Here is a 24,641-nt window from a genome sequence, read left to right as displayed (position 1 = left end):
CAGCAGAGAAAGAAACACTAGGTCTGTTCGGTGGGGTTTGGCAACATCCATTCCCATTAGCCATTCAGTCATTCAGAAAATAAATGACCACGTTTACTGTGTTAGATGGGATGACTAATAGGGGAGACAAATAAGAAACTAGACAATAGTAGTAGAATGTGATACATGCTCTGAGAAATATAAGCATGGTCCTCAGGAATCGGGAAAGTCTTTTTGCAGATAAGGGTCTCCCAACTTAGTCCTGAAGGGAGAGTGAGCATTACCCAGGTGAAGGGAACAGAGAAGGTATGGTGTGCATAGGCTCCCAGCTGGAGTATGCCGTTGGGAGAGCCTCGAGGGGTCCTTTGAACTGAACACTAAGAAGGAATTGCAAGGGGTGTGACCAAGTGGCAAATGAGGGACATACAATGAACATGTTTGCATGCTATGGTGAGGAGATGGGATTCTAGCTGAGGCACTGCAATGATGGGAAGTGGAGGGAAAAGTAAGTTTGATCATTGTGGGAAATGTGTTCCACACTGCTCTGCCTTAACCTGACTCAGCCCCTCTTCAGTGGTTGGGCTTTTTGTTTGGAGTTATTGGTCCTTCTCTATCATTCACATGTCCCCCTGTGCTTTGATCTGCCGAATTCTGCTCTCAGTATCTCGCAATCGATCAAAGATTCCATCCATCTAGGAAACTAAACAGTCTCTGGACAGTTTCTTTTATAAAGTGAACCAAAATAGTTGATGGCAACACCACCTCTTCTTTAAAATAAAAATAAGTAAATAAAAATTGTTTAAAAGTTGTGGCAGTTTCCTGTTTATCTCATTACTCAGGCAGGCATTAACCATCAGATGAAACCATTCTCTCACCACCTCCTGTGGATATTTCCCTGGTCTGACTTCACCATTCATCTCCACAGACTACAGAAAGACATGGGAGAGACCAAAAACACATCCCTGGACACCGTCGTGACAGGCTTCATTCTCCTGGGCTTACCTCACCCCCCCAGTCTGAGGACCCTCCTCTTCCTGGTCTTCTTCATCATTTACATCCTGACTCAACTGGGGAACCTGCTCATTCTGCTCACCGTGTGGGCTGACCCAAAGCTCCACACTCGCCCCATGTACATTCTTCTGGGCGTGCTCTCATTCCTGGACATGTGGCTCTCCTCAGTCATTGTCCCTCGGCTAATATTGGATTTTACTCCTGCCAGCAAGGCAATGCCCTTTGGTGGCTGTGTGGCTCAACTGTATTTCTTTCACTTCCTGGGCAGCACCCAGTGTTTCCTCTACACCTTGATGGCCTACGACAGGTACCTGGCAATATGCCAGCCCCTGCGCTACCCCGTGCTCATGAATGGGAGGTTATGCACCATCCTCGTGGCTGGGGCTTGGGTGGCCGGCTCCATCCATGGGTCTGTCCAGGCCACCCTGACCTTCCGTCTGCCATACTGTGGGCCCAACCAAGTGGATTACTTTATCTGTGACATCCCTGCAGTATTGAGACTGGCCTGTGCTGACACGACCGTCAATGAGCTTGTGACCTTTGTGGACATTGGGGTGGTGGCTGCCAGTTGCTTCATGTTAATTCTGCTCTCCTACGCCTGCATAGTCCGCGCCATCCTCAAGATACGCACTACTGATGGGCGGCGCCGAGCCTTCTCCACCTGCGGCTCCCACCTAACCGTGGTCACAGTCTACTATGTCCCCTGCATTTTCACCTACCTCAGGGCTGGCTCCAAGAGTCCCCTGGATGGGGCAGTGGCTGTGTTTTACACTGTTGTCACTCCATTACTGAACCCCCTCATCTATACCCTGAGGAACCAGGAAGTGAAGTCCGCTCTGAAGAGAATAACAGCAGGTGGAAAGGCCACCAGAGAAAACAAGTAACTACAGGCCCAGGGACTTCCTGCCTCACCATTGCTACCACACCTCTCAGCTTCTGCTGCGTGTGGCAAACGTTCCATAAACTGCTACCTTACACTGAACTGAATTTAATTCTATTGAGAAGAGACTTCTGAACTCCTTGTATTCATAATCTTTTCTTCTCATTAAATTGGTTCAAATTGTTTGACATTATTTGTTTAGAAACAAATGGACGCATTACTTCTACCCCTTGGCTACCTTGTGAGATATGAAAATGCTTTAGGAAAGGCTGAAGAGGATGAGAATGTGACAACAACTTTGGAAGTCTGTTCTGCCAGAAAATTCGACATTCTCTTTGCCCCTAAACCCTAGACTTCTATAGCTTCAATGTTTCTTTGCTTATTCATGGCATTAACATTCCCCAGCACTTCAACTTGAAAATACTGGATCATGTATGAAGTTCCTTTCCTGTTCCTCGCTGTCCCCATGTGCTGAGACACCAAATTCTGTCCCCTCCACTTTTACAATGTCTCTCTTGATGTCCTGACTAGTCTTTTGTCTTCTTCCTCCTCATCCACATCATAGTGAAAATTACTCTTCTGAAATGTACAAGCTATAGGACTCTCCAGTGAATGTAAAAATAAAGGCAGGTTCCTCAATCTGGAGTTCAAAGTGCAAAAAATCTGAACCCAACATACCTTATCTCCCAAGATGTCTCTACCCTCTCTTCCCTCCCCCATCCTGACTGATTTACTGCAGGCCTCAAGCATGCCCAGGGCTTGCCTGCCACAAGCTTTCCCCTCTACCAAGAATACACACCCATCAAAATTCATATTGTCCAATCTTTTAAGGACTTTTTTTTAGAGAGTGTGAAGCTATGTCATCCAAATTTTAAAACTCTTCTTTTTTTAATTAGAATATTTGTACCTTCTTTTTTTGTATTTGAATGTAGTTGACACACAATGTTACATTAGTTTCAGGTGTACAGCATAGTGATTCAAGAAGTCTATACATTATTCTGTACTCACTGTGAGCATAGCTCCCATCTGTCACCATTCAGCACTATTTCAATATCATTGGCTATTCCCTGTGCTGTGTTTTTATTCTCATGACTTATTCATTCCATAACTGGAAGCCTGTATCTCCCACTCCCCTTCACCCATGTTACCCATCCTCCCACCCCTTCCCTCTGGCAGCCATTAGTGTGTTCTCTGTGTTTATAGGTCTGATTCTGCTTTTTGTCTGTTTGTCTACTCATGTGTAAAACTCCTCTTAATGAAGATCTTGGCCTTTATGTTTCTTCCAACCGACCTCCTTCACCACCCTGTACCCTTCAAAACACATGCAAAGAACTCTTAAGACATTTGGATGGATTATACCAATTTCCCAAAAGGAAATGGATGGCCCACTCAAAACAGGATAATTCGGGGCGCCTGGGTGGCGCAGTCGGTTAAGCGTCCGACTTCAGCCAGGTCACGATCTTGCGGTCCGTGAGTTCGAGCCCCGCGTCGGGCTCTGGGCTGATGGCTCAGAGCCTGGAGCCTGTTTCCGAATCTGTGTCTCCCTCTCTCTCTGCCCCTCCCCCGTTCATGCTCTGTCTCTCTCTGTCCCAAAAATAAATAAACGTTGAAAAAAAAAAATTTAAAAAAAAAAAACAGGATAATTTGAGAAGGGTTTCTTGACATAGGAGCTATTTACAAAGATACGGGAGTAGAGGAACCACAAGGAAAAGCTGATGAACCTGGGGCTTAGTAACACTCCAACTATTTACCATCCCTAGGCAAGAAGGGACAAGGGAGGGAACAATTAGGAGAACCTGGAAAAAAAAGGGTCACATAACTCACACATGCCTTCTCCTCTGGAGTATTAGCACACTTGTAGATATCCCTGCAGACAGTAGGTTTTCCTAACAATGTACTCTTGTTGATGATACCATTTTACACCACCTGAAGTAGGGTGTACTCTTGTTGGTGAGAGCATTTTCCTCCACCACTCATTTGGTTTATTTTTCTTAGGAACTAAAACTAAAGAGAGGTTAACTGCCACCATGAGAACATACTCGAGACATCTGAGTATCAATGTGGTCCTAGAAACTCCACAAACATGAGGACTAAAAAATAACTGGACAATAGGATGTTGTATCTTGGGGTGCTTGGGTGGCTCAGTCAGTTGAGCATCTGACTCTTGATTTAGGCTGAAGTCATAATCCCAGGGTCATGGGAATGAACCCTGCATTGGGCTCCACAATGAGTATGGAGTCTGCTTGGGATTCTCTCTCCCCCTCTGCCCCTTCCCTGTGCTTGCTCTCTCTCTCTGTGAAATAAAAATAATAATAATAAAAAACTTAAATTTTTTTAAATTTATTTTTTATTTTTTAAATTTACATCCCAATTAGTTAACATATAGTGCAACAATGATTTCAGGAGTAGATTCCTTAGTTCCCCTTACCCATTTAGCCCATCCCCCCTCCCACAACCCCTCCTATAACCCTCAGTTTGTTCTCCATATTTATGAGTCTCTTCTGTTTTGTCCCCCTCCCTGTTTTTATATTATTTTTGTTTCCCTTCCCTTATGTTCCCTTATGTTTTGTCTCTTAAAGTCCTCATATGAGTGAAGTCATATGATTTTTGTCTTTCTCTGACTGACTAATTTCACTCAGCATAATACCCTCCAGTTCCATCTACATAGTTGCAAATGGCAACATTTCATTCTTTTTGATTGCCTAGTAATGCTCCATTGTATATATATATCACATCTTCTTTATCCATTCATCCATCGATGGACACTTGGGCTCTTTCCACACTTTGGCTATTGTTGATGGTGCTGCTATAAACATGGGGGTGCATGTGTCCCTTCGAAGCAGCACACCTGTATCCCGTGGATAAGTGCCTAGTAGTGCAATTGCTGGGTCATAGGGTAGTTCTATTTTTAGTTTTTTGAGGAACCTCCGTACTGTTTTCCAGAGTGGCTGCACCAGCTTGCATTCCCAACTTTTAAAAAAAAAATTTAAAGGAGCATTGTACCTTGTTCAACAAGGAGTATAGAAAGCACAAAAGTTCCAAAGCAAAGGACACAGAAGCTGGGTTCATCCTCAAGTACTTGACAAGGTCAAGAGATGCTCAAAATTCAGAGCTCAGGAAGCTTCACTCTAAACATCATGGAAGATACTCAGACAAGATGCACTCCAATTCTTCTCCACCCTGAGAACATGGTTTAGACTGTGAGATTGTATCAGAACATCCTGTGAAGCCAGGGTTTGAACTTGGAATTATCTGATTCCCAAGTCCATACAAAACTAGTGTTCTTTAAATGTGACAACTGAGCTGAGTTCCCAGTTGGACCCACAGTACAACAGTTTCCTCTTGGACTGCAGGTCCAAGACCCCCGGTGGATGCCTGAAACCACAGATAGTACCAAACTCTATACATATATTTTTTCCTATGCAGACATACTGTGATAAAGTTTAATTTATAAATTAAGCACAGTAAGAGATTAACAGCAATAATAAAATAGAATAACAACAATATGCTCTAATAAAAGTTATGTGAATGCATCTCTCTCCCTCTCAAAATATCTTACTGTACTGTGCTCACCCTTCTTCCTCTTGTGATGATGTGAGATGATAAAATGCCCACGTGATGACATGAAGTGAAGGGGCTGAGGTAGGCATTGTGAGGTAGCATTAGGCTACGACTGATCTCCATACAATAAGTCAAAGGGAGGATCATTTGCTTCTGGACTACGGTTGGCTGCGGGCAACTGAAACTGTGGGAAGTGAAACTGTGGTTAAGGGGCGGGGGACGAGTATAATTCTAAATACCTTGGTTCTCACCGTCTGGTAATGGCTTACTCTAACCTCTAGCACCCAACCTTCATCCAAGTGGAAATGGAAGCTGTTAGGTCAGATAGAGGATGGAAATCCTACTGGAAAAGATATAAAGTATAAGAGAAGTGATCAGGGAACCTATGTGGCTCAGTGGGTTAAGTGTCTGACTTCAGCTCCGGTCATGGTCTCATGGTTCATGAGTTCAAGCCCCACGTGGGGCTGTCTCCCATCAATGCAGAGCCTGCTTTGGATCCTCTGTCCCCCTCTCCCTCTGCCCCTCCCTGACTTGTGCTCACTTTCACTCTCTCTCTCTCTCTAAAAAATAAATAAACATTAGATCAGTGACTTTAAAAAGAAAAAGAGAAGCACTCTTTCATCTTGACCACGGTGGGCTGTAGGCAAGCATGGTAGAAAAATGTGTGGTTTAGAAACTTCTGACTTTTAGGGAAAAGTATGTATAAAAACAAGGTCATAATGAATAAACCCATAGAAGCCCTTATGGATACTCCTCATAGTCACCAAATACAAAAATACCATTCTGAGTGAGGAAAGAATCGATAATTTACATGTCTTAAAATTTTAAATACTCATTTCTGTTTACCAGTCACTACTTGCTAGTTTTTTTTTAATTTTTTAATGTTTTAAACTAAAAGTTTTTTAGACTCTATCTCCCTCATAGTTTCAATGAGGCACCTAAATTTTTATTTTTCATTTTTACGAATAATATACATATTAAAGGTCATTTACTTCAGTGTGAGATCCTGTATTTAAATGTTGGGTATCTTTGATTTTATGTGTTGGGACTCACTATGAACCCAGATACATTTGAGTCATTTGAAAGATTGAGATTCTCTGTTTGTTTTTTAATATTAATGTTGATGAGTAGTGGTTTTAAATGTATTTTTGTTTATTTATTTATTTTTAATTTTTTTTATGTTTATTTGAGAGAGAGAGAGAGACAGAGAGCAGGGTAGGAGCAGAGAGGGGGAGACACAGAATCCAAAGCAGGCTCCAGGTTCTGAGCTGTCAGCACAGAGCCTGACATAGGGCTTGAACCCACAAACCCTAAGATCATGACCTAGCCAAAGTCAGCCACTCAACCAACTGAGCCACCCAGGCTCCCTGAAAGATTGAGATTCTTTGGATAACTTGACTTGTAGTTTTGTAGTCATCCAATGTTTTATAGCTCTTACTCATTTCATGACTGATTTATATTTAAAACATAAAACAAGCACATGATATCAGCATTGCTTTCAAACATCATACATTTCTCCCTCTAAAAGGCAATGAAGTCCAGTTCTAAGGGTCACATTTATTTTCCCTTTATTTTCAAAGACATGTTTTATAAAAGGTCTACCCTTTTTCTGTCTTCACTAGAACATAAGCAGGACATGCAGGGAATCTTTTACTCACTGATGGCACCACAGCAACTGAAAGAATGCCTAGCACATATTAGGTACTCAGTAAAACATTTATTGAGAGAAAACCATCCCTTTTTCCTTTATTTTGTAGTCACCACCGCTAAGTCCCTCTTGTTCTGTGTATGCCAAAAGACTGACTCAAAATTAGCTGATAAAAGAACCTAAACATCCAATGCTAAGGAGAAAAAAAAACAACATGGAAACAGATATATCTCCTAAAATGTAGAGAAAGAGGAACTCATATATGAGAAAAAACTTCTGCATTTCCCTCTATACTCAAAATGAATAGGCTACAATGTTGAACAAATGCCAAAGACTTTGGGATAGCATACAAGAGTTACAATCCAAGGGGTGCCTGGATGGCTCCATTGGATGAACCTCCAACTCTCAATTTCAGCTTAGGTTATGATCCCAGGGTCATGGGATCAAGCCCTGTGTCAGGTTCTGAGCTGAGTGTAGAGCCTGCTTAAGATTCTCTCTCTCTCCCTCTGCTCCTCTTCTCTGCTCACACACTCTCTCTCTCTCTAAATAAAAAAATTAAATTAAAAATTTAAAAATATGTTTAAAAAAAGAATTACAATGGAAAACAAGAAAATCTTTAAATTGGATGTTAGATTTTACTATCTGTGCCCATCATCCAGTGCTTTCCTGGGCATTCCCTGCTGTCTGTCTCTTTCCCCACCTGCCCTCAGCCTCATTGTATGACCTCATTCCTCCTTTCCAAATAGGGGGGTTCTCTGTGATCTTCCCTTCACTCCCTAAGTCCACAGACCTTGCACTCTCCAATGTGCTGGATAGGTCCACTTAAAAGTTAAATAATATCAAAATAAGCCCTCCGAGAAATACAAAAATGAGGACATATTTCACAGAATTAAAAGCAACATTAACATCTCAAGCTGAGACATTTGCATTTGCTTCACCAATTTCAGAACCTCCCAGGGATAAACGAATGAGTACATGACTTACTATTTTGCATAAACAAAAGTACTCGCCAAGGGATCCTTGCTCTGAATAAAGAGCCTCCCCCAAAAGCAAATTCTATCTTCAACTCTTAGGGGGATCTTGGAAGTACAAATAAGCAGAAGGAGGAGGGAAAGCAGAAGAAAGAGAGAAAAAGAGAGTAGTCAGTGGTTCAGAAATACTAGGATTCACTTTCGGAGTCCTCTGTTACATTCTTCCAAAGTTTAAAATTAGAGGTGTAAGCAGGCATCCACTCAGGAAATACAGTTTCTCACTGCCACGGTCACCTGTGAAGTTGGGTGCAGCTGAAGAGGCCTCGTAGCCACCGCGTGTCTCACGGGCACAGAGGGCAGAGGCAGAGTCTGTCCTCTGCAGCTCGGCCGGGAGGAGGTAACTGGATGCATCAGAGCCACCAAGGAACGAAGGAAAACCACCTCTCCTCTCCCAACCATCCAGAGCACTTCAGACACACGTGTGGGGGCTCCGCTGCCACGTTGCTGGTACCAATCCGGCCCGCCCAAGCCAGACATCCGGTTCGTGCGCTTGGCCCGCACAGAGGCTCCTTCCAGAGCCGTCCCCTCCGTGGGCTGCTGAACGCCTTGTCCCACAGCGCCTGTGAGAACACGCGGGTCCTTGGCAGGGCAGCGCTCCCGGGAGCCACAGCGTTATTGAAAAGGAGAACACTGCCACCGCTGGAGGAGTTCCTCAGACAGACACAAGTGACAGTGAAGCGGCAACGGTAGTGATCTTAGGCGTAGCAGCAGCCACGGTAGCAGTAGTAATATGGGGACGGTTAGCACCACTTCAGGAAAATGTGGATCAGAAAAGACTCCTTCATTACAAAGACCAGAGGTGGCAAGCATTCAGCCGGTAGAAAATTATTTCGAAACCCCCCTGCAGAGTTCGCTACTGACTCGAGCCTTCCTTCCCACCGTCAGGGAAACATAAAGAAGGAAATCTCCCCACATCTGCTGCGGGACACCCCGGGCCAGGCACTGCATCCCCGGTGCCTGAGCCGCTGCAACCGGCGGCAGAAGGTCCGTGCCCTCCCTGGGGCTGAGGGAGGAAAACCCAATCTGGATGCAAAACCCAGAAGAAACGCCAGGGTGGGAAGCTCCTCTCTTGACAGGTGACTTTCAGCTTCCGCAGGAGCAGTTGCGGGTTCCCTTAGAGCAGTGTCCTCGCGGGAACGTTTTCTACTGGTGAATCCACAGGCTGTAGTCCAGGAGATTCTGTGAACACTGAACAGTAGAATGGTGTGTAAAGAACAAGAGATGACAAGAATAGGAAGAATAACACAAGGCAAAGGCAAAAAGTAGTCAATGTGACAATGTTAATAGTTTCCCTTTTGCATGACACAATAAAATAGAAAGGAATCATCTTCAGGTGGAGTGCGTGTGTAAGCACATTGAACATGTGTTTCTGTGTCGTATATGTTTTGAAGGTTAAAGAGAGGGGCGCCTGGGTGGCTCAGTCGGTTAAGCGTCCGACTTCAGCTCAGGTCGCGATCTCGCCGTCCGTGAGTTCGAGCCCCGCGTCGGGCTCTGGGCTGATGGCTCAGAGCCTGGAGCCTGCTTCCGATTCTGTGTCTCCGTCTCTCTCTGCCCCTCCCCCGTTCATGCTCTGTCTCTCTCTGTCTCAAAAATAAATAAAACGTTAAAAAAAAAAGTTAAAGAGAGAAGGGGGGGCGCCTGGGTGGCTCAGTCGGGTGAGTATCCAACTTCGGCTTGGGTCATGATCTCACAGCTGGTGGGTTTGACCCCTGCATCAGGCTCTGTGCTGACAGCTCAGAGCCTGGAGCCTGCTTGGGATTCTGTGCTTCCTTCTCTCTCTGCCCCTAACCCACTCGCATTCTGTCTCTGTCTCTCTCAAAAATAAATAAACATTTTTTTGAAAATTTTAAAAGAGAGAAGGGAATTTGGCTATGCTTTAAGTATTTTTGCAACAGCTAATATAGAAATAGTCTTCAAAAAATTCAAGAAGGGGGCACCTGGGTGGCTCAGTCGACTGAGTGTCCAACTCTTGATTTCAGCTCAGGTCATGATCCCAGAGTCATGGGATCAAGCCCCACGTAGGGCTCTGTGCTGAGTCTGGAGACTGCCTAAGAATCTTTCTCTCTCCCTCTCTACCCCTCTGCCCCTCTGTCCCTTTGCCCCTATCCCCCTCTGCCCCTCTTCCCCGCTCTGGTTTGTGCTCTCTCTCTCTAAAAAAAAAAATTCTAAAGCCAGTTGCAGAGTGAGGGTGTTAACTGGTCTTATCTTTATCAATATATGTACTATATACATGTTTTTAAGTTTTATTGATTTAAGTGATCTCTTCACCCAATGTGGGGCTTGAACTCATGACCCTGTCAAGAGTCAGATGCTCTTCCCACTGAGCCAGTCAGGTGTCCCTTATACATGTATTTGTGTGTGTGTGTGTGTGTATATAATACGTGTGTATATATATATATATATACACACGTATTATATATATATATGTATTATATATACATATATACGTATTATATATATATATGTCACTATAATGTATATTATAATTATAATATATATTATATGTATTATATACATACATATATAATATAATATTATATATATACTTTTTAAAGGTTTTATGTGTATATATATATACACATAATATTTATATATATACGTAAAACCTTTAAAAAGTGTAGGACACACTAATAACATGGGTTACGTTAGGGGCTCCACTGAGAATGGAATGAGGAAAGATTTTTTTCCCTGCACACCTTTACTACTTAATGTGAAAATGAATACGCTTCATTATTTAATTTAAAAGACAGATCTAGGGGTACTTGGCTGTCTGAGTCAGAAGAGCATGGAACTCTTGACCTTGGGATCGTGAGTTTGAGCCCCACATTACATACAGAGATTACTTAAAAAACAAGAACAACAATTTTAAAAAAGAGAGAGAACTGAAAAGAAAGAAGAGAAGGGGGAAATCAGGGAGGAAGAAAATGAGAATTAAAGAAAAAAGAAAGGAAAAAGGAAAAACTTCAACCATATCTTAAACCATTTACCAAGATACCTCAGAAAGAAATTTCCTGTGATCCGATAATATTTTTCCAAACCTATTGGCCTCTCACGAATACCATTTACTGTCAAAGGCAGCAATAATAAAAAAGATGGATGGGTTGCCTGGGTGACTCAAACATCTGACTCTTGGTTTCTGCTGGGGTCTTGATCTCATGGTTCATGGGTTTGAGCCCCACATCAAGCTCTGTACTCACAGTGTGGAGCTTGCCTAGGATTCTCTTTCTCTGCCCTCCTTTCTCTCTCTCTCTCTCTCTAAAAAATAAGTAAATAAACATTTTTAAAAAGATGGGCAATAGCAAGTGTTATTGAAGATGTAGACAAATTGGACCCCTTGTACATTTCCACTGGGAATGCAAAATAATACAGCCACTGAGAAAAATCTGGCAGTCCCTCAAAATATTCAACATAGAGCATATGACCCAGGAATTACACTCTTATGGATATTCCAAAAGAAATAAAACCACGTGTCCACACAAAAATGTGCATGTGAATGGTCATAGCAACATTATTCAAACAGCCAAAAAGTATAAAAACCAAAATGCCCATCAACTGATAAATGGATAAACAAATTACGGTATATCCATAAAATGGAATAGCATTCAGCCATAAAAAGGAATGAAATTCTGATACCTGTCACAACGTGGATGGAGCTTGAAAACATTATGCTAAGTAAAAGAAGCCAGACACAAAAGGCCACATTTTATACGATCCATTTATATGAAATGTTCATAAAAGGCAAATCCATAGAGACAGAAAGTAGATTAGTGGTTACCACGGGGTGGGGTGCAGGAGGGGTAAGGAAGGAAGGTGAAGAGATATTACTAGGGGAGCCTGGGCGTCCCAGTTGGTTAAGAGTTCAACTTCAGCTCAGGTCATGATCTCACAGTTCGTGAGTTTGAGCCCTGCGTTGGGCTCCTTGCTGACAGTTCAGAGCCTGGAGCCTGCTGCGGATTCTGTGTCTCCCTCTCTCTCTCTCTCTCTCTCTGCCCTTCCCCCACTTGTGTTCTCTCTCTCTCTCTCCCTCTCTCTCTCTCTCTCAAAAATGCATAAATAAGCATTTAAAAGAAAAAAGAGAAAGGCTGCTAATGAGTATGGGATTTCTTTTTGGAGCGGTGAAAATGTTCAGGAATTGGTGATCAACACACAGCCTTGTAAGCACACCAACAACTACTGAGTTGTACACTCTGAAAGGGTGGTGAACTGTATTTGAATTAACCTCAGTACAGCTGTTCTTTTTAAAATTTATTTAAACCTATGTTGATAGATGTTGGAGAATTTCACTACACTTAAGATCAATGTATTATGCAAAAAAAGGGGGGGTATTTATTGAGCCCTGCTGTGATCACAGTTTTGTTTTTGGAATCTCCTGTCTGACTGGGAATTTGAATCTTTGCTGCTCATTCTTGTCACACAGGGTCAGAATCATCTTCCCTCATGGGTGGCCTGTGGAATGAAGATTGTTAAAGCTACTGCTGAGCCCATGTTGACTACAGGCTTTCCTTGATTTCGTAAGTGTGCGTTAAAATTCCTGTGTACATGGAATTAAGTCTCTTGAACAACAGCAGGCTTTTATGCAACAACAGATGGAGAGCAAATGTGTAGGGGTTGCCGCCTGCCTCCTCACCTTACTCGACTTTGTCCAAACAGCATTTGTTCATTTTTCTCATGTTTTCTAAAACCTGGTGGAAAACGGGAAACAAATTATTAGTGTCAGTGATGAGAAAATTGTAATAAACTTCATGCAACTGGGATAAAGATGAAAATAAACAAGCTGAAAGCAAAAGAAAAAGTTAAAGGCAATTTGTTTCCCTTGTGAATGCTCTGGAATAATTATTTTCTACTTACTGCATGTGGGTGGAATATAGTGCCTAGTTATAATAGATATAATACTGCCATCTTGTGGCACCATAAAACATTGCCATTTTATTTACACACATTCTCACCTATGTCCCCAAATGATTAATATGGTTTTTCTCTATCAAACATATAGAAATTTAGGGGTGCCTGGATGGCTCAGTCAGAAAAACATATGACTCTTGATCTCGGGGTCATGAATTTGAGCCCCATGTTGGATATAGAGATTACTTAAGTAAATAAAACTTTAAAAAAATTTTAATATAAAAATTTAGAAACAAAGGAAAGCTTTAAAAGCATCTAGTCCTCTTCAACTATCTCATTTTACAACTGGCATCATGTAAAACTTGGCAAAGTGGCAAAATTCCTTATGAGACTCTGTTCCTCTATCTGAAACTAGCTTTCTTTCTTACCAAACATTGCTCAAAATATGATTAACCCCTTGCTAAATAAATAAAGCCCTGATACCATTCATCTAGGTCTATGCTTTATTAAGTGGTCCAGATGAGAAGCAGCAGGTGACGGGTAGAGAGAGAGGAAGAGAGAATCCAAAGCAGGCTCTGCACTGTCAGCACAGAGCCCCACACGGGGCTTGAAGTCACAAACCGTGAGGTCATGACCCAAGCCGAAATCAAGAGTCAGATGTTCACCCACTGAGCCACCCAGGAACCACAAAATTTTCAGGGTTTAAATACTCCTACTATAGTCAATTTCAAACTCCAACATGACACCATTGTGTATAAAGTTGGTAAGAGCTGTACACCATTGTATGGTGTTTTCCACCATAAAGATTGGATAGATGTGAATAACCTCACAGATACTAGTAAACATAGAAAAATGGGGAGCCTGATTGACTCAATTGGTAGAGCATGTGACTCTGGATCTAGGGGTTAAAATTCAAGCCCCATGTTGGGTGTAGAGATTATTTAAAAATAAAATCATTTTGGGGGGCGCCTGGGTGGCTCAGTCGGTTGAGCATCCAACTTCAGCTCAGGTCATGATCTCACGGTTCTCGAGTTCAAGCCCCACGTCGGGCTCGCTGCTATCAGCGCAGAGCCCGCTTTGGATCCTCTGTCTCCCTCTCTCTCTGCCCCTCCCCCACTTGTGCTCTCTCAAAAATAAATAAAACATTAAAGAAAATTTTAAATAAAAATAAAATATTTTTAGTGAAATCTTTTTTAAAAATTTTAAAGAAAAATAATTAGAAAGTGATAATTTGAGTATTATTTCATTTCTAATATATTTAATTGAAAATACATGTCCAATTGCAAGTTTATATTTAAATTTCATTGCAAACTTAACAAAGAGCTCATAAAATTTTTGAAAATTTAGCGGTAGGGTATTGGAAGCCAGTAAAAACCAACTTCAGCACACAACTGATGCCAAATCAGTCTGAGGAGAACAAGTCACGCCACGTGTAATTCCAGATGGGGACATTCACCTGCGTGGTCCAAGGAGCCTACCAGAACTGCCACACCCCCACAAAGTCAAGAGCAAATATCCAAGGAGCACTCCAACAATTTGAAACCATCCTCTTTCTCCATGCCATAAGAAGAATGGGGCCATCCAAGACTTCAAACTGATGGTGACTAAACTGTACTTAACTGACCTAAATTTAAGGGATTTTTTTTCTCTCAGTATCTAGAGAGGTGGGAACATGTAAGAAAAATCAGCTCAATCATTAAAAATTAAGTCCATTTTCTTTTTCTTGTTTTTTTTTAATTTTTTTTTAACGTTTATTTATTTTTGAGGCAGAGAGAGACAGAGCATAAACAGGGGAGGTTCAGAGAGAGAGAGAGAGACAGACAGAATCTGAAACAGGCTGCAGGCTCCGAGCTGTCAGCACAGAGCCCGATGCGGGGCTCGAACTCACAGACCGCGAGATAATGACCTGAGCCGAAGTCAGCCGCTTAACCGACTGAGCCAACCAGGCGCCCCTCTTTTCCTTGTTTTCAAGTAGGCTTCCCACCCAGCACATAGCCCGACGCGTGGCTTGAAATCACAACCCTGAGATCAAGGCCTGAGCTGAGATCAAGAGTTGGACACTTAACTGACTGAGCCGTCCAGGCCTCCCAAAAGTTAGGTACATTTTCAAATCATTTCTGAGTATCATGTGGATAAAAGTGTGATCCCAACACTTCAAAGAAAGGAATCACAGAAATTAGAGGTCACCCGAACAGATCATGTTCTTCACAGCTCACTTTCTACATGTAGAAATGATTCCTGTGTGCTGTCAAAACAAAAAATAATGAGGATCAGGGGAGTGTAGCTCTCATGGGGGCAATGTTTCAGGGTAGAACTCCCAAGAGATAAATAGTTCTCTACAAATCTCTTGATAGTGTTTAAAAAACAAACAAAAAAAGAAAGAAAGAAACCCTCAGTCAAGGAAGATCTGGCTTATAATGAAATTGATGTAAAGTTCAAGGCACTTAAGTAGAGAAGTCTCAATCTGTAAAGAGCGTCCAAGGGCAGAGGATCTCATAGGCTGTTAGAAGGGTCAATGTTTCGTTCCCCTGGAAGATTTTAATTCCATTCCAAAGCAGAGACCTGGTTACCTATCATCGCAAGCCAAGGGGATGCTCTGAAGGACACCTTCCTCACACACTCATTCGACCAGAGAAAGACCAGCCTCCTCCAATGTTTTGTTGTTGTGTCCACGTGAGTCCAACGAGGGAAGCATTCTAATAGCAGGCCAATTCACAATGGGAGCAAAGACTTAATTTCCATACATTAAGAGTTTCAGTAACTTTGTCAAAAACTGTATGTAATGTGTCTCTTTCCCCCACCTTCTTTCTTACCTCACCCTCTAGTCACAATGTTAACACATTAAGCATATTAATGTTGAATTAAATCAGCCTTTCTCCAGATTTGGGAGCTTTCTTCTCTAAATTGAGAAAAAGAGTTTTAAACATTTGTCTTTTCTATATTTGGGGAGAGATAATAAAGTAATATAAATGCTTTATCAGTGTTACTGAGCAAACATAGTCAGGGATGGACATGTTAACCCTTTTTCTTCCAGTGATGAGCACACACAGTCAACTTCCTCAAAGGCTGGAAGGCCTTCCATTGCATACCTTTTCTTTTCTTTTTTTTTCTTTTCTTTTCTTTTCTTTTCTTTTCTTTTCTTTTCTTTTCTTTTTAGGATAACACTTTTTTTATTTTTTATTTTTTATTTTTTTATTTTGGAGAGAGAGAGAGCACATAAGCAGGGTAGAGGGGCAGAGGGAGAAGGAGAGAGATAGAAAGAGAGAGAGTCTTAATCAGGCTCCACACTCAGCTTGGAACCCGACTTAGGGCTCCATCCCACAACCCTGTTTCACAAACTGAACAGAAACCAAGAGTCAGGCACTCAATTCACTAAGCTACTCGGGTGCCCCAATACAAACTTGTTAAAGTTTCTTAACAAACACACTTGTTTTGTTTTTTGGTTGTTGTTTTTTGTTTCTTTGTTTGTTTGTTTGTTTTTCATTTACAGTGGAAGGATGCTGATGGGATAATTAGAATAAAACATGGGTTATGTCTCCCCACTGCACCCAAACTCTGTTCATTCTCCATGCTCTGCCTCTGCCCAGGCTGCCTCATGGCCTCAAAGGGCTGTGGTCTGAGTCTTGTCCTAAAGGCAAACAAGGATGAACAGCTCAAATCTGGGTCATTCCTCATGCCTCAGCCTTAGTGATGTGTATCTGCTCTGCTTGGAGAAGGTCCTCAACCCTAGGGTGCCCTATACAGAACCCCAGTTCAGTGTAGGCATGCCAGAAAGAGGCCAAACCTCTGAAATAATCTGATTTTTTACAAATGAAAGAGACACTGTCTGAAAAGGCCTCAAAGTGAGTTTGCTTCCTAACAACCTATGACTTCCTGTCTGATCCTGTAAGGAGGATGACTTCCACTTGACCCTGGAAAGAGGGTTGCACCCTCCCTGACTTGGCTCTCTTCATGCCGTTCTCTTCCATTCCATCCCTAGAAGCCTTTCCCTTGAATTTCCAGACCAAAGCCCCTGCACCTAATTATTTGCTGCTTTAAATATTGATTATATCAGTGATATCACTAGCTTCTTCTTTTCTTTAATTATATATTTTTGATATTAGAGTGCAACTATGTTAGAGATGCCTAGGTGGCTCAGTCAGTTGAGCATCTGATTCATGATTTCAGTGCAGGTCATGATCTCATGGTTCATGAGTTTGAGCCCTGCATCAGGCTCTATGCTGACAGCGCTTAACCTCTTGGGATTCTCTCTCTCCCTCTGCCCCCCCCCCCCCGCCCTTGCCTCCCCAGCTCTCTCTCTCTGTGTCTCTCAAAATAAATAAATAAATACTTTTTTAAAGTTTTAAAATCAGCACTTGGGTGGCTCAGTCAGTTAAGCATTTGACTTCTGCTAAGGTCATGATCTCACAGTCCATGAGTTCGAGCTCCATGTCAGGCTCTATGTGGACAGCTCGGAGTCTGGAGCCTGCTTCGGATTCTGTGTCTCCGTCTCTCTCTCTCTCTCTCAAAAGTAAACATTAAAAGAATTTTCTAAGTTTTAAAAAAATAAACATAAAAACTAAAGTGCAACTATTTTATATGATGGCCTTAACAATACCAAAAACTATTTAAAACAGGAAATGTTTTAATCTATATCACATTAGCCACCATGTGGATACTTAAAATGTTTTTAATTGATGAATCTTAGCTTGCTTCACTCCTCAATTTAAAATTTTTTTTTCAACGTTTATTTATTTTTTGGGGGGGACAGAGAGAGACAGAGCATGAACGGGGGAGGGGCAGAGAGAGAGGGAGACACAGAATCGGAAACAGGCTCCAGGCTCTGAGCCATCAGCCCAGAGCCTGACGTGGGGCTCGAACTCACGGACCGCGAGATCGTGACCTGGCTGAAGTCGGACGCTTAACCGACTGCGCCACCCAGGCGCCCCTTCACTCCTCAATTTAAATAGCTTAAGTGACACAACTTCAAAAAATTAACAGCTCTATGATAAAAAAAATCACAGATAAATTAAGAGGAAAAATTATTCAGTTAGTTTTCTTCTTTTTTTTCTAGGTGGGCTCCTTTATCTCTAGAAAAGAGAAAAAAGGGGCACCTGGTTGGCTCAATCTGTTAAGTGTCTGACTCTTGGTTTCAGCTCAGGTCATGATCTCATGGTTCATGAGTTCGAGCCTCACATCGGGCTCTGTGCTGACAGTGCGGAGCCTGCTTGGAATTCTCTCTCTCTCTCTTTCTCTTTCTGCCCTTCCCCTGCTTGTGTGCTCTCTCTCTCTCTCTCTCTCTCTCAAAATAAATAAATAGGCTTAAAAAAAAAAAAGAAGGGGCAGCTGGGTAAGCATCCTACTTCAGCTCAGGTCATGATCTCATGTCTTGTGAGTTCAAGCCCCATGTCAGGCTCTGTCCTGACAACTCAGAACTTGGAGCCTGCTTCAGATTCTGTGACTCCCTCTCTCTGTCCCTCCCCTGTTCACATTCTGTCTCAGAAATAAATAAACATTTTTTAAGCTTTTAAATATTTTTTAATGTTTATTTATTTTTGAGAGAGAGAGAGAGACAGAGTGTGAGCAGGGGAGGGGCAGAGAGAGAGGGAGACACAGAATCCAAAGCAGGCTCCAGGCTCAGAGCTGTCAGCACAGAGCCCGACACGGGGCTCCAACCCACAAACTGTGAGATCATGACCTGAGCCGAAGTCAGACGCTTAACTGACTGAGCCACTCAGGCACCCCTAAAAAAGTTTTTAAAGGGGGGTTGCAACTGCATGGCTCAGTTGGTTAGGCCTTCAACTTCGGCTCAGGTCATGGTCTCACAGTTTGTGAGTTTGAGCCCCGAATCAGTGTCTCTGCTGTCAGTGTGGAACCCACTTTGGATCCTCTGTCTTCCTCTCTCTCCACCCCTCCCCCACATGCTCCCTCTCTCTGTCTCTCTCAAAAATAAATAAGCATTAAAAAATAAAAATAAATGAAATTTGGAAGGATCATTTGAAAAATAATAATAGTAATAAACACATAAATAATTAAAAAAAGAAAAGGCTGTTCTCTTTTCTAAAAGTCTCTCTTAGTGCTTCTGCAGGCAATCCCTGCCTCTCCAAGAGATTCTACCTTACGCCACCTCAAATCGAAACCACTGTCTTCTGCTGACTCTGCCTGGAAAAGGAGCTTCTCCCTCAGACCCACCACTGCAGCCCCCCTGTTCCCATGCAGGCCAGCCAGAACACCCAGAGCCACACAGAGAGAGGTATGTCTTCCAGCCTTCTCCCAGCAGGTCCTTTGGGAAAGTGCATCCAGATGTGTGCACCACAGCTGGGAGAAGAAAGATGAACTAAGGTTTTTCTTTTTTTTTTACTATCCATAGAGATTCATTATGGATGTTCTCCAAATAACTTTTTAGTATAATGCTAATATGAATTGATTTATGAAAATTTGATTTTCATAAAAAATTCTAGAAAGACATCATTTGCCTAAGATAGGAGCATATCTGTAATATGTATCTCCTCTAGCTGACACAAAATAAGGTTTCATAATTGGTATCATCCCCAGCTCTCAAATTTTGTCTTCCCTTTCTGTTCTAGCCATAGAAAGTACCATCCATCCTTCCTGAAAGAAATTATTCTTCCTTCTGAAAATCAGGTAATAGCAAATAAATTTTTCTCTTTGTGGGCAAAGTCTATTATTAATATTTCTATGGATTCTATAGAACATGAGACATTGAGTAATATTAATCACTACCGGATATTATTATATCCACTTAGTTCTTTTTAAATAATGATGAAGATAAAATATGTTTGAGACTGGGGGTGCCTGGTGGGGTCTGTCAGTAGAGCACGCAACTCTTGATCTCAGGGTTGTAAGTTCAAGCCCCATGTTGAGCTTAAAGCCTACTTAAAACAAATAAATAATAACTAAATAAATAAATAAATAAATAAAGTCTTCAAAATAAATAAAATAAAATCTTTACATATATGTATGTATATGTTTGAGATTAATGTTTATAAGAGCATTTTTTAAATTTTTTTGACATTTATTTATTTTTGAGAAGAGAGAGACAGAGCATGAACGGGGGAGGGTCAGAGAGAGAGGGAGACACAGAATCTGAAACAGGCTCCAGACTCTGAGCTGTCAGCACAGAGCCCGACGCAGAGCTCGAACTCACAGACCACAAGATCATGACCTGAGCCGAGGTCGGACGTTTAACCGACTGAGCCACCCAGACACCCCTACATTTTTAACGACATTCCAGCAGTTAGATCTGTTGATGTTCCCACCTCCGTATAACTAACCTCTTAACCTCCTATCAGTTTAAATTTTTTTTTCTTTGTTATTTCTTAAGAATTACAAGATCTTTTAGTTTAAGCCTAGGTAAAAATACCTAAAACACTATTTGGAGAAAAAAACTTTTTTTTTGAACAAACCATTCATCAAAGGGGGGTTTTAAATAATATGGTGCTCAGGTGTTTAATACCTTTAAAGTGTTTTTGAGAATCTCATTTGTTGAAAGTCAAATAAGATCTTAAAATAATAACACACCAAAGGTGAAATCCTATAAAAATCAATCTGTTATAATCCAAATCACCAAAACCAATAAACTACTGAGGTCAATCAATAAAGTTAAATAACATTCTAAGGCAAACAGAAAACATGGGTGATGCCTTTGACTTTGTTTACGCTGGGGACAGACTCACACTGCTGAAGTATGTGGCCAGTCGCCTCACCCGTCAGTGCTGACTTTGTGACACAAAGCAGGAGAGATGTGATCACACAGGGAAACAGGATGCAGGACTAACCCGAGTTGGCAAAAGCCATTCAGTCAGACAATCAGCCAACATTTATTAATTACCTTACTGTTGCCAAACACTGTGGCAGGTGCTGCAGATACAGTAAAAGAACAAAAAAGACTTGGTCTTTGCTCTGAAGGAGCTTATAATCTAATAGAAGAAACCAGGGAGCATTTAGGCAAATAGCTCTCATCACACTGTGCTGCAACTGCCGTTTACAATATAAATTCATATCTCCACGAAGATTGTCTTCTAAGGGAGAAAAACTCTTCCCAAAGGAAGTGACAGCCAAGTGAGTCCTGAGGAATGAGACTGTGTTGAGATGAATCGGTATACTCCAGAAGTGGGGCCAGAAGGTCCTTGGTGCTCTGAGGGAACCAAAGAAAGAAGATTATAGAAATATATAAGGGTTAGATTTCAAAGATTCTTGTAGATCTACAAGAGACATTTTGAGAAGTCCATTCCAACAATAGGGATGGTAATTACGGAGTAACTGGTCCACATTGCTCCAAAATCCATTTCTCTCTGGTCCCCCTTGGGGTTACAGACCCATCATATTCACTAACACTGTTATTAAGACATAACCTTGTGCCTTGGCTTCCAATACTTGAAATAGTTTCTCCCATAGAAGGAGCATGTCAGGACATCTAGAAATCAACCAGCTTCTGAGGGCTTGTCTTGCAGAGCAAACCCAGATGACTGATGGCAAATGCTTTCTACTTTAAAATAAAGAAGTCCGAGGTTACAGTGGGAGAGAGCCAAAGCATAAGAGACTGTTAAAAACGGAGAACAAACTGAGGGTTGATGGGGGGTGAGAGGGAGGGGAGGGTGGGTGATGGGTATTGAGGAGGGCACCTTTTGGGATGAGCACTGGGTGTTGTATGGAAACCAATTTGACAATAAATTTCATATATTAAAATAAATAAATAAAAATAAAAAATAAATAAAATAAAGAAGTCCTCTGTATCCCCCCTAGACTCTGGTCATGAGATGAAACCATTCTCTCACCACCTCCTGTGGATATTTCCCTGGTCTGACTTCACCACTCATCCCGACATACTACAGAAAGACATGAGAGAGACCAAAAACACATCCCTGGACACCGTCGTGACAGGCTTCATTCTCCTGGGCTTACCTCACCCCCCCAGTCTGAGGACCCTCCTCCTCCTGGTCTTCTTCATCATTTACATCCTGACTCAGCTGGGGAACCTGCTCATTCTGCTCACCGTGTGGGCTGACCCAAAGCTCCACACTCGCCCCATGTACATTCTTCTGGGCGTGCTCTCATTCCTGGACATGTGGCTCTCCTCAGTCATTGTCCCTCAGCTAATATTGGATTTTACTCCTACCAGCAAGGCAATGCCCTTTGGTGGCTGTGTGGCTCAACTGTATTTCTTTCACTTCCTGGGCAGCACCCAGTGTTTCCTCTACACCTTGATGGCCTACGACAGGTACCTGGCAATATGCCAGCCCCTGCGCTACCCCATGCTCATGAATGGGAGGTTATGCACCATCCTCGTGGCTGGGGCTTGGGTGGCCGGCTCCATCCATGGGTCTGTCCAGGCCACCCTGACCTTCCGTCTGCCATACTGTGGGCCCAACCAAGTGGATTATTTTTTCTGTGACATCCCTGCAGTATTGAGACTGGCCTGTGCTGACACGACCGTCAATGAGCTTGTGACCTTTGTGGACATTGGGGTGGTGGCTGCCAGTTGCTTCATGTTAATTCTGCTCTCCTACGCCTGCATAGTCCACGCCATCCTCAAGATACGCACTGCTGATGGGCGGCGCCGAGCCTTCTCCACCTGCGGCTCCCACCTAACCGTGGTCACAGTCTACTATGTCCCCTGCATTTTCACCTACCTCAGGGCTGGCTCCAAGAGTCCCCTGGATGGGGCAGTGGCTGTGTTTTACACTGTTGTCACTCCATTACTGAACCCCCTCATCTATACCCTGAGGAACCAGGAAGTGAAGTCCGCTCTGAAGAGAATAACAGCAGGTGGAAAGGCCACCAGAGAAAACAAGTAACTACAGGCCCAGGGACTTCCTGCCTCACCATTGCTACCACACCTCTCAGCTTCTGCTGCGTGTGGCAAACGTTCAAAAATATATGTTGGCTTAAGCTGAACTGGATGTAATTCTACTAAGAAGCTTCTAATGCTATATTTAACCGCAATAAATTGGCCAGAGCTGTTTTATACTTTTCCGATACACCTCTCAGGAGAAAGCACACTCTACACAAATGTTGAATATGAGGAGTAATGCCCTATCTAGGAGGAGGGGGATTATTCCAGAAAAAATTGGGGAATACCAGTATAATGCTACCCTACCACCCTCCATCCATTGCTTCAGTCATAATTTCCCAAGCCTCTAGGCACTTGGATCGCTTTGCTCACATCAGGGAGATGAATCACCTACCAACGTTCACTTCGGAATTTTAAGTGAGAAGAAAATAAACCTCTAATCCTTTAAATCATGGATTTGTTAATGGATTACTTTATCGCAGGAGCCTTACCTCATCCTTATTAATATTTCACTCAATCAGCAATTTTTTAAAAATTAAAACAGAACCAGGAAAGACTTTCAAACTACATCTAAATTGTCCAAAGTATCCAGAAAAAACTCTTGGCCAATTATCATAATGCCAAATAGACAAAGATGTGGAAGTCACCTGGTTAGTGATTCAGAGACCAATCAGTTAATCACACAATATCCCTCTGACCAGGCCAGGGTGATAGAAATGACCTTGACTTACCCACTGTGACCTGTCATGATTTTATCTAGAAGAACAAGAAAATATGGAGACAGAGGACTCAGTTGCAATATAAGAGCAAGTGTCAATAGCTCTTTTAGAAAATGAGGGACCAGGTAAATGTGTTCTTTCATTTACTCACAGTTTTTTCACTCATTTAGATGTGCGAGGTCATGCTAGTCCAATTTTCTTTTGCAGATATTTTTTATTGTGGTAAAATACACATAACAGTTACCATCTTAATCATTTTAAGTGTATCCTTGTGTGGTATTAAATACATTCATGTTGTTGGCAACCATCACCACGATCCATCCCCAGAACTCCTTTCATCTTTTAAAACTTAAAAGATATGCCCATTAAACAATAACCATCCATTGTCCCTTTCCCCCAGCCCTGACAACAACCATTCTACTTTCTGTCTCTATGATTTTGACTCTTCTAAGTACTTTATATAAGTGGAATTATACAATAGCCATCTTATGTTATTGGCTTGTTTCACTTAGCTTAATTCCCCCAAGATTCATTCATGTCATAGCATACTGCAGAATCTCCTTCCTTCTTAAGGCTAACAGTCCACTGTATATATATGCATGTATACACACACACACACACACACACACACACACACATATATACATATATATACATATATATGTGTATATATCCCATTTTGTTTATCCATTTATCCATCAATGGACTCTGGGATTGCTTCCATGTTTTGCTATTATGAATAATGCTACTGTGACTATGGGTGTTTAAACATCTCTTCAGCATCCTGCTTTCAGTTCTTTGGGTATATACCCAGAAGGGAAATTACTGGACCATGTGGTAATTCCATTTTTAATTTTTTGAGGAACTGTCATATTGTTTTCCACAGTGGCTATACCATTTTACATTCCCACCAAGAGTGGATGGGAGTTCCCTTTTTTCCACAGCATCAACAACACTGGTTGTTTTCTGGGTTTTTGATAGTAGCCATCCTAATGGGTGTGAGGTGGTACCTCATTGTAGTTTAGGTTTGCATTTCCTGAAAAATGAGTGATGTGGAGCATTCTTTCATGTGCTTGCTAGCCATTTGTATGTCTTCTTTAGAGAAATGTCCATTCAAGTCCTTTGCCCATTTTTAAATAAGGTTGTCCATTTTTGTTGTTGTTGAGTTTTAGGAGTT

The 24,641-nt window shown here is 42.1% G+C and overlaps 2 protein-coding genes across 2 annotated transcripts; both read left to right on the top strand.

The window, feature by feature from the left end:
* The first annotated feature begins 824 nt into the window (after positions 1–824).
* Positions 825–2,058, top strand: LOC122467723 (olfactory receptor 10G2). The gene has a single exon (XM_043554308.1). The coding sequence runs from the start codon at positions 837–839 to the stop codon at positions 1,872–1,874; it is 1,038 nt and encodes a 345-aa protein (XP_043410243.1). The 5' UTR covers positions 825–836; the 3' UTR covers positions 1,875–2,058.
* A 17,459-nt stretch (positions 2,059–19,517) lies between these two features.
* On the top strand, positions 19,518–23,281 carry LOC122467722 (olfactory receptor 10G2-like). The gene is made up of 2 exons (XM_043554307.1): positions 19,518–19,576; positions 21,698–23,281. Exon 2 carries the CDS (start codon positions 21,712–21,714, stop codon positions 22,747–22,749), a length of 1,038 nt encoding a protein of 345 aa, XP_043410242.1. The 5' UTR covers positions 19,518–19,576; positions 21,698–21,711; the 3' UTR covers positions 22,750–23,281.
* Positions 23,282–24,641: the final 1,360 nt, after the last annotated feature.

Source organism: Prionailurus bengalensis, chromosome B3 (assembly GCF_016509475.1).
Source record: "Prionailurus bengalensis isolate Pbe53 chromosome B3, Fcat_Pben_1.1_paternal_pri, whole genome shotgun sequence".
NCBI lineage: Eukaryota > Metazoa > Chordata > Mammalia > Carnivora > Felidae > Prionailurus > Prionailurus bengalensis.
Note: the sequence above shows the minus strand (reverse complement) of the source record. Positions and strands in the feature narration are given on the sequence as shown.